The sequence below is a fragment of the Sinocyclocheilus grahami genome, unplaced genomic scaffold (assembly GCF_001515645.1).
Source record: "Sinocyclocheilus grahami isolate Dianchi unplaced genomic scaffold, SAMN03320097.WGS_v1.1 scaffold492.1, whole genome shotgun sequence".
Classification (NCBI taxonomy): domain Eukaryota; kingdom Metazoa; phylum Chordata; class Actinopteri; order Cypriniformes; family Cyprinidae; genus Sinocyclocheilus; species Sinocyclocheilus grahami.
Window position 1 is genome coordinate 387,358 of NW_015505671.1, and position 11,105 is coordinate 398,462.

The window sequence follows — 11,105 nt, forward strand, 5'->3', positions numbered from 1 at the left end:
AGCCACAGCGTACCTGGGGGTAAGGACAGACAGACGAGGCAAGAGAAAAGGAGACGGAAGGATGAGCAGAGACAGAGACAAGAGAGGGGAGAGAGGGAAAAAAAATTCTGGGTCCGGTTCCCAGACACACTGCCGCTCGGCCCTCCACCAGCTGGGTAAGCTCTTCCGCGATACCTGGCGGCGGCACTGGATAGCCCTCAGTGGACGGCCCGACACTCCTCCGCCGCCCGGTGGACGGCGACGGCTCCTCCGGGTTTGGGCAGCCGGCAGGAGGCCCCCGTTCCCTGCTCCTCCCCATCATGGCGGATGGCAGCAGGCTCCGACCTCAGGTGAACGGCGGCGACTCCTCCGCTCCCTTACGGATGGCAGCCGTCCCTCCACGGCCCAGGCGGCCGGCAGCGAGTTTGTCCACGCCCCCTGCAACTCATTTAATGTACACAGTGTTATGTAATTCATTTCAGCTACTGGGATTTGGTGGATATTGGACATATATTATTGGTTAATATATTCCTCTATGCTTTGCGTTACAAGTGAGAGGTGATTTTGATAGTAAAATCAAGTGCACAGAACAAGTGTCTTATTATACAAACACTGATACGATAAAATACATTTAATTAATATTTACATGTAGTAATAATAATAATTGTAATAAAATCGGGTAACACTTTATTTCGATAGTCCACTTTAGACATTCTATTAACAGTAAGTAACTTTGCAACTACATGTCAACTAGCAGTTAGTAGAGTATTAGTAGACTGTCTGCTTAATATCTTCTTACACTTTCTTTGTCAACTTATTCTACTAACCCTAAACCTACCCTAACCGTCTACTCTGAGAGTTAGTAGACATGTAGTTGCAAATTAATGAGAATTAGTTGACATGTAGTTGACATGTAGTTACAAAGTTACTTAAAGTTAGTAGAATGTCTAAAGTGGACTATCGAAATAAAGTGTAACCTAAAATGGTTCCACCAGGTGATATAGAGAATACCTTTCAGTAGTTTGGGGTCGGTAAGATTATTTTCTGTTCAGCGAGGCTATGTTTATTTGATCAAAAATACAGTAAAAATAGTAATATTGTAAAATAGTATTACAATCTTAAACAACAGTTTTTTATTGTAATATTTTCTTGTAAAAAGTAATTGATTGCTGTGATCAAAGCTACATTTTCAGCATCATTACTCCAGTCTGATTTGCTGCTCAAGAAACATTTCTTATTATTATCAATGTTAAAAACAGTTGTGCTGCACAATATTTCTGCAGAAAACGCGACACGTTGTTTTTTAGGATTCTTTGATGAATAGAAAGTTCAAAAGAAAAGCATTTGTTTATTTAAAATTGATTTACTTGTATCTTACTCATATATAAATAGTTTTGTTTCATATAGATCCATGTGTTTATCAGCATTTTACAATGGCCTTGATTGCAGCTGAGAGTCAGGACTTCATGTTTTATGTAAGATTATTTTCCCCCACCCACATGACCAATGCTTACATCAGGGGAAAAAGTCATTTCAGAGACAGAGAAAGTTATTACACTTGAAAGAGTCTGAATCTGGAATAACACGCAGCTGATGAAGAGCACACAGCATGGCCAGGGGAGTTTGTTTAGACAGTAAAGAGGGTGGATTTCATGTAGATGGTATCTCTGACAGAAGATGGGGATCAAAGAGAGAGAGCTGGTCATATCTCCTCCTGGCCGTGGAGAGACAGATGAACAGATGTATGCTCATTTAGACAAATGGTGGTGAAGTCTGTCCTCTCTCCGCCTGATGTCCATCCTCTGGGCGCTTGAGATTTGAAACGGTTTCCTCTCAGTGCAATCACATGCTTAAAGAACTGGAACCAGATCCTATATGGGCCTGTGCGTCTTGGCCGATAGCGTGGAACCATTTCTCCGGTGGAGTGATTATAAAAGCGTTCAGTAATCAGCACACAGCCAACTGCCAAGTGTATGAGAGAGTCTTTGATTCTGAACTTCAGAAATATTGGGTCCTCATGCCTGAGTTTATATCTTGGTGCATTCCTGCTAGAATCCCCACGATTTCTCAAACGATTTGTTTTCTTCACTTGGTTTTTAGCAAATGGTTTTCACTCAACACAGTTTTACTCTTTGTTTTTGTTTTTTTTACGACACAAAATATGGTTCAATACCTAGAGCTGGGAAGCTGATTCGGTTTTGTTGCCCAAGCTCTCGATTCAGTTCATTTGGGAATATTTCAGACGTGTTAAGTTCAGAGAGAAAATGTCATGCATGAAGTAAAAAAATCCATCTTGATTTTAAGAATCATTGAATCGTTGATGCTTTGCAACAGGCAAAAAAGATGAAAATGTCAACTACAAGTATACTTTATTCATATTGCAACATGCTAACCTCTAGGGCTGTGACAATAAATCGATGCATTGTTAATCGAGAAATTATTCCGTATCGATTTTCGTGATTCTCTCTTGAATCGATTCTGAGCTTAGTTTTTAACAGCAGATGGCACTGCGTGCTTTAGAAGCCGCCGTATTCTGCTTGCTTCCAGTTCCTTACACACGCACCACTTGAACCTAAAATAATAATTCATAAAGTTTGAAAAGGTTGAAGCGAATTACAAGAGTGTTCACAGTGGGCTGTGTTTAAATTCATCTTGCGTTATAAAAGCATAAAAGCTGAGGTGCAAGTACATTTAACTACTTACATTACTCAGTCGAACGCTCAAGAGCTCTTCTTCTTTAGCATGTAGGTGTGCAGTTAAAAACTAGAGTAGAGCGCCATCAGCTGTTAAAAACTAATCTCAGAATCGATTCCAGTGAGAATCGCGATGCATTCGCAAAATCTCGAAATCGATCCACAAATAGCGATGCATCGATTTATTGTCCCAGCCCTAATAACCTCAAAACTCCATAAGATGCAATGCTGCTCATAAGCTCCAAATCACACTAATGAGGCTCCATTTTGGTGAGGATGCTGCCTATATAGGGAGTAGATAGCAAAGCAGCTCACTAGTGTTTGGAAAAGAGCTCATAATCCCAGCTCACCTGTGTTTTCTCTCTCCATTCTTGTTGCCCTCCAGGCTCGTACATGATGGTGGACACCTCGCAGCACGATTACGGAGAAAAGGCTCGCCTGCAGCTGCCCGTGATGAAAGAAAATGACACTCACTGCATCGACTTCAACTATCTTCTGCACTGCCCCGACGGCTCCAGCCCCGGTACGCTCAACATCCTGGTGAAGGTCAATAAAGGGCCTCTGGCCAATCCCATCTGGAACGTCACTTCCTGCACAGGCAAAGGCTGGATGAAGGCGGAGCTTGCTGTCAGCACTTTTTGGCCCAATGAGTATCAGGTATGCAAATCGTTCAGCCAATCAAACGATGCAGTGTGAGTATGTTTTCCATAGAATAAAGCAGTCGGGTTCCGGAAGTAAAAACATTTTCTGCATAGAGAAATTGATGTTTAATGCTAATTTATAAACCTTTAAAGACAGACCCTACTGGTTGTTAATTGATGTTATATGCTCCATTGACAATATAGCAACTTGTTTTTTATGAACTCTCAAGATACTTAAAATGATTGTGTATGTATATGTACATTTTGCAATAAACCTAAACTGTATTGTTTTATTTATAACCATATAACCAAAAACTTATTTCTGTATGATTTATACGCTTGTTTCCAAGGATTATATTCCAAGGATTCCAAGGATTTTGGATATTGCCATCTTTGCGGGGACATGTTGTCCCCCTAACGTATAGGGTATACCTGAACCACTCACTCACACACACAACAACAACTTTATAGATTCATATAGATCATTTTTAACTCGATTATGTCATTCATGAGCACTCTGGGAAAAATGAATGGAAAAAATACTTCCAACGCTGCAGAAAAAGTGAATGGGCACAAATGCACTCTATTAACATGATATGTTTATCTGATCAGCAAATCTGATGCACAGATACTAACTGCAAACTGACTTTTACCTCAGTGCAAATGCAGCACCAGACTCTGAGCTGGAAAGTTTTTTTTTTTTTGCATCGTCATAACTCTTAAACTCTGTGTGGTAACACATTCCTGCCGTCAAGCCCTCTAAACAAAAGTATGAGGAACAAAATCACAATGGATGTTTCGCTTGTATGTGGTATTGGCGTAGACCGGTTGATTTATGGGAATGCAGAGGTTCTGTTCAGCTTTTCTTTTGTAGTTCTGTCATACTCACAAAATGCTCCCAGTGATCACAGTAACGGCTCTCAGTAATGTTTTCCACAGGTGAAATGTCTCTCTGGGTCAGTGGAGCTCCTTCACGGGACTTTTTGTTTTTCAGTACAATAGCTTTTCACTGTTGCTTCAAGCTGTTTGAAAGTAATATTTCATCTCCTGAATACAACTACTATGATAATCAGTAACTTCTCTCTTGTTTTAATCAGTGGTGGATGTGGGTGTGTATGTGTCAGTGTTTGCCGTGTGTGTGTGTGTGTGTGTGTGTGAGACAGTGAATACTGAAAGCCTCCGTCTGTGTTCAGACTAATTGGGAGTCTTGACTGATCTCCCCTCTGTCTTGCTCTGCTGTCTATCTTTCTGCGTGAGAGACAGAACTGTAAACACCGTGATGATACAGGGTTTTCATGCAGGATGTTCATCTGGTCTTTCCACAGGTTTAGGGTGCAGTAGTTGAGCTGTAGTCTTTATAGCGGCCATCTGTTTGCTTTATCAGCCCTAAATGTAAACACACCTGTGGGGAGCGTGCAGATAGACGCCTCTGCTGGCCGCTTGCACGCATTACACGTCATGCTCGGAGAATCGGGGAGGTGCTGTTGTGATTAATATTGCATGATATTTCCAAGACGAGCTAATGGATCAGAGGGGCTTGTTTCTTCATGTCTCGATTTGATTTCTCACAGTATAGAGTTTCCACCTGCTGCCCCTCCAAACCCCCCGGAGACGTGTCCTTTCTAATGAGTCCAGGCATGTTACGTCCCTTTATTACACTCTCTCTCTCGTAGTTCATCTCTAAAGCCTGGTGTGGGCTTGTTATTTCTTGTCCTCTTTAATTAGGCACTGATGAGTCAAATCTGTTGCTGGAGTCCAGTTTATTTTAGCTTAAGTCCTGATTCACTTTGGTTTTGTTTTTTCCACCGATATCTCCCGAGGGTGTCTTCATCCCCCCGATCAGATCGTTAGTCACCGCGTCAAACGGACTCGCTTAATGAGCTGGACACCTGCCCTCAGTTGCTTTTTATTATTTGATGTCAGATTGTCAGAAATCACGCCAGAGCGCCGAACTGAAGCGTCTGAGGAGCTCTGTCTGCGTTCACGAGCGCGAGCGTCATTAATGCTATCAAAGGGAATGAGTTAAGGCATTGCACGTGTTCCTTCGGTCATCCTTCAGTTCTCATGAATGATTGAATATCGTTAAACTTGAGAGAATAAGTTTTTATTTTTTCTAAGCCAAGTAACATTCATGCTCCTTTGTGGTTTCTCTGGCTTATGATGTGTTCTTCAATAATCTTCTTTGAGGACACGAACAGAAATGTGTCATCAGTAGGGATGTGTGTGTGTGTGTGTTTGTGTGTTTTAACCCTAAACCGTCTAGCTAATTGACTAATTAATTAACTACTGGCTTGAAATTAATTAACTACTGGATATCGTCCTCTTTTGGAAGACCAAACAAAGTAGTTTTGTTTTCACAACGAAACACAGCGCCTTCACGACATGGTGGCAACAACAACAATACTACAGTGAGAATAAAGTTACTGCCTTCTTTCTTTGCGTGAACATTTGGGCGGCATTATGCAAATCTTCCCACATTGTGAGGTAGACGTGGGGGCGTGTAAGAACGAGGCGTTTTAGGTAGGCGTGGTTGACTCTTAACTTTTATAAAAAATATCTCTGTTGATTTGAGACTTTAAGTCTTTGCAACTTTACAGATCTTCTTTATGCGTGGGGGCGTGTAAGAACGAGGCGTTTTAGGTAGGCGTGGTTGACTCTTAACTTTTATAAAAAATATCTCTGTTGATTTGAGACTTTAAGTCTTTGCAACTTTACAGATCTTCTTTATGCATTAAGAGCTTGTAACACTTCAAAGAGAAAGGAAAAATTTAAATCGCATCATATGACCCCTTTAAAGGTGACATATCATGAAAATCTGACTTTTCCAGGTTGTAAGTGCTATAATCAGGTCCCCGGTGCATCTACCAACCAAGCAAACGTGAAAAATATTAACTCAGTAACTTTGTTTTGGGAAGCCTTTTTCTGCAAGCGTCTGAGAAAACCAGCGCGTCTGATTTCGCTCACTTGGTGACGTGGCAAAGGGATCTCATTATAATATTACTGCCCCTTCATCTGTACGTTTACACCCACGACGCTGTCATTTTGATTTCGCAAGCTACAACGGTGTACCAGTTCTAATGCCATGGCTAAAGTTTGAGCAAAACATGCTAACTGTTGTGTTTGTCTGCACAGACGAGCACAGAACACTGTTTAGAGTCCCAGCCTCAGACGAGACAACAGAGCAGTGCATTTATTGATGTATTTACTGTATATTGCTGCTGCCACACAGATCTAAAATAAACATGCGATTTATTTCTCAGCTGTTTACCTTCACAGACATAACCCACTGTTTTTGTAACTCGTGTGTTTTTAAGGTAAACTTGTGTGTGAATGAGAACTTAGTTTAGTACTCGCATGCTGTGACAGCCGCTTTCTGTGCGTGTGCTTCGGTTGTGTGCACTCAGAAAACCCTATATCAGAAGTTATATGTTTTGAAACACATGATTTCAGCGTGATAAACATGATAATCAGAACTATAACAGATGTTTTTAGCAGGTCTGAGATGTAAAGGCGCAGTTCTATTCTGGAAAAGGGGGCGGGGAGCAGCAGCTCATTTGCATTTAAAGAGACAGGCCCGAAAAACAGCGTGTTTCTGCTTCCACTCAAAATAGGCATTTTCAAAATGATGTAATAGATGATCTGTGGAGTATTTTGAGCTGAAACTTCACAGACACATTCTGGGGACACCAGAGACTTATATTACATATTGTAAAAAGGGGCATAATATGTCTCCTTTAAAATAAATTTGAAGTTTGCAAGAATGTTCCTAAATGCAGTTCTTGAAAAATTCTTAAGTAGTTCTCCGATATTTCCTTGAGTGATCATCGATCATTGTTGTCACCTCAGAGTACCTGTGCACTAGTAATAGTAATAAGTATTATGTATCTGGTGTTATGATGTGCTTCATATTTTAAAACAACCCCATAAATTCATGAAACATCTTACCTTTTCAGATTTTAGACAAACTGGTTGTCCTAACTATAAGAGCTTATGTACCTTGATTTTTAAGAACATTCTTTTCCAGACTTCTATTTCTTTGGTAACACTTTAGATTAGGGAATACTATTCACTATTAACTAGTTGCTAATTAGCATGTATATTTCTAGCGTACTGGCTGTTTGTTAGTTACTTTTATAAAATAGATAGTTCCAGTCCTTGATTCTGATTGGCTGAGCCGCGTTCGAAGCTGTTGTAAATTACACTACAAAGTAACACACACCTTTGTTTACTTCTGTGTGTTGCTCTGCAACCACTTTGTTGCAACCACAACTGTTTCTGAGGAGCTACATAGTTTGGAAGAATACTGTTTTTATTACCATTACACTTTATTTGCAAGTTATTTGCTTTATTTGTTTTATTCTGTGAAACCTTACTGCGTATATGGAATAACCATTTTATAAAAGCAATAAGCACCGTGAAACCGTGGTTTACAGTGAATTTATAACAGCTAAGGGGGTTTTAGGCTCTCTGCTTTGCGTCGTACCTAACAAGGCCCTTTAGCTGTTATACATTCACTGTAAGCCACGGCTTCTTGGGGCTTATTACTTTATTAAAGCACATATTAATGCCTTATTCTGCACGAGCATATTCTACATCCCTTAACCCGACCCCATACCTAAACTTAACAACTACATCAACTACCTTTAGGAGTTATTAAGGGAAAATGCTTGTAATCTAAAATGTTACAAATTATTATGTTTTATAACAATTTTAAGCAAAAGCATAAGAGCATTATCAATAAATGTTTGTGGGAATAAAATTTAAGGTATTATATTATATTTTTTTATATTATATTATAAAATGATATTAAGTATATCTGAAGAGTTTGGTTCCAAAACGCAATATACGCCATTTAAAAAAAAAAAAAAGAGTTTCCGCCAAAATCAGTATTTGCATCTGGTCGGTATTGAAAAGTCAATTTTAAATTTTACGCAAAATGCGATATCCGCCGAGTTATTCTGTCATGTTTTCTCCCTTTTTTTCCAAACCGCGACAAACGCCAGTCTCCCTTCTCTGCAGAATGCTATATATCTGCTCAACCAATCACAGCGCACCATTCCACGCACTGGTGCTTTCAGATGGAGCGGCGTTTAATACACAGAGCCGTAGATCACTGCAATAGCGCTTTCATAATCAAAGATGAGTCGCATTCGATTATGAATGCGATATTGCATAGCTTGTCACTGTAAGTGTTTATATTTATGCCATTAATGTTTTTTTTTAATACAGCGTATAGCACTAGTCAACTAAATGAATGTAACATGGCAAAGATGAATGCACTTTTGGAAGTTGAATGTAAGGGGAATGTCATTTTGGAATTTCTGTGGTCTAATGTGATGTTGTTCATGATGAAATTGTATTTTATTGTTGTAATTAATTTATAGCATTAACAAGATGACCCGTTGAATTCATTTTGGGAGCGATGACTGATTGAATGTATTTTTAGTCCAGTGCCTGTATATAAGATTAGAACTGACCAAGTTCAGAGGCTGCCATATGTGGATCAACTTACTATGTTGTGTATTTTCAACAGTTTCTATATGAAAAATAACTTTTATATTGATTCAATGGATTTATTGCATTTTGGGGAAAAAATAATACAATTTTGTAATAAATCTTTGAAAATCAAAATCTGGATTTGAAATTGTAATGTTATTATAACCTAAAGATGCTATGTGAAAGTTTGAAACAGAAAATAGTGGTTTTCATCTTGCCACTTTCTTGGCACATTTTTACTCAAATCAATCAAAATGGATTTATAGCCTTTTGGAACCAAACTCTTCATTTGTTTAACTCACAAACTATAGTTAACCATTTTTTTGAGTTTGGTTAGCTGAACAACTAGTCTACTGATCATATTACAGTTTTTTCAGCTGCTTTCACACATTTTCAAAACTTTGCCTCTTTTTTTCCAAACTTTACACACAAATCCAAGAATTGCACACACAAAATGCAAAATGCCTCACATCTCAAAAGCAAACATTTGCAAACACCTTTGCCATAATATTCATTCCTATTAGATTTTTGTTACATAGAGAACTGTGTGTTGTGTTTTGAAAAAAGTGTTTTATGAAATTTAAAGGCTTAGAATTATTGTATGATTTTGTGAATGGTTTTGCAGATTTGGTGCGTGGTTCTGGTGTTTGAGTGTCAGCTCTCAGAAATTGTGTGATAAGTGAAGATTTTGTGTGTAAGCAGTTGAAAAAAACTGTAATGAAGACATAGGGCTGTCGCGATAACTGCAATATCGCAATACCAATACTATTGACGAGCAAACCGCAGAGGAATGCAAGAACCGCAGCATTTTTTGCGTGTTTTATTTTTTCGTAAGGTTATGCCCTTCTCGTTTTACACTTCATGCATGTGGACTGCATATTAAACAAGTTAAAAATGATAACATAATGTGTACCATGCTGATTTGTACAGAGGCTTCGTAGATTTGCACTTAACAAGCCTAAACAGACAGTGAATGAGAGAGAGATCGACTGAGCGCGTGCGATTACTTGCGTCTGTCCTCCAGGCCGAGTCATATATATTTGTGAAAATAAGTTGTCATGTCCAAGGAAAGCGAAATCTCTGTCTTAGCATCGACGCATAGCTGGTCAGCTGAGCCTTCTAAAGTGGCACTCAAAGTTAAAATGATTTCAGCAGCGTGTTTCATTACGTCTCTTTGAATTGAATGAATCAGCGTTTTTGAACGTGTAGTTGAATGACAGTCCCTTTCCTCCACCTTGTGGCGCAACACTGTAACTGCACTGCCTGACAGCCCGTCTAGAACGCGCGCAGGTGGAAATATCATTAGAAAGTCTCTTGTCCAGTCAGATTAAGAGATCAGATTACAACTAGGCTAACTGTTATACATATAGGCTAACGATAGCCTAACGATCTTATTGTCAGGTTTATGTTGTGTTATGTGGACCGTTATTTTGTCATTCTCTTCTGTTTACTTCACTTCCCGTTTCAACGCTATTTATTTTCGGTTTCATTGTCTTCTGAATATGACCTCATTAGTTATATCGTAACACATACACACACAAATTATATATACGGTCACGGTTGCTTAGCAACGGCAGATGCCACGCAAGCTCCCGAGCGCTTTGGAAAGAAGGAGAAAGCGGCGCGACTGGCGTTTTCCCACGCATTTTTAGGTGCGACATGTGAACAGCCCCAAACTCTGTCTGGACGCGACAAAGCGACCGTTGTCAGTCATTTGAACTTTGTGTCAGTACATCATAAAGAGAACGTGGCATTAGTTTACTGTCTGGGATTTGTCGTGCTGCTGATGTCGTGATCACTGATTATAATGGGTTCTATTGTATTTTGTCGCGCCGCGCCGCTCGCCTCCGGTGTAGACACAGTGGTAGACACGGTGAGAGCCACGCAGATGCACGTGAACACTGAATTATGTTCACTTCTGCATCTATTTGTGCCTGAAATACTGTGCTCTGCAAGTATCCTTGTAAACACAGATGCTTATGGCTTAGGCGAAGGGAAATAATCAAGAAAGAAAATGGATGTGTAACGGTATATTGTTCACAGCAGTTTAATGTTCCTGAGGCTTTCTGTGTTATGAATGTTAATCAAACAACAAAACTCACATAGAGAAAAATCTCTATTTATACAGTGAAGACTATGCAGTGTTATTTTACATTTGATTATTCGATTTCTGTACCTGAATACTGTTAGACTTACCTGAAAAATATAAAGCACTGCTTATTTCGTTTGTATCTTTGTTCTGTTATTTATGTATGCTTGTAATTTGTTTATTTCCTATGCTGATTTACTCGCCTAC

General features: G+C 39.4%; 1 protein-coding gene across 1 annotated transcript in view; it reads left to right on the top strand.

Moving 5' to 3' along the window:
* Positions 1–11,105, top strand: part of LOC107554146 (receptor-type tyrosine-protein phosphatase kappa-like) — a 170,263-nt gene that overhangs the window by 65,261 nt on the left and 93,897 nt on the right. The window contains exon 4 of the mRNA XM_016236573.1: positions 3,058–3,329. Within this exon, the coding sequence (XP_016092059.1) occupies positions 3,058–3,329 (272 nt within the window). The remainder of the gene's footprint in view (positions 1–3,057; positions 3,330–11,105) is intronic.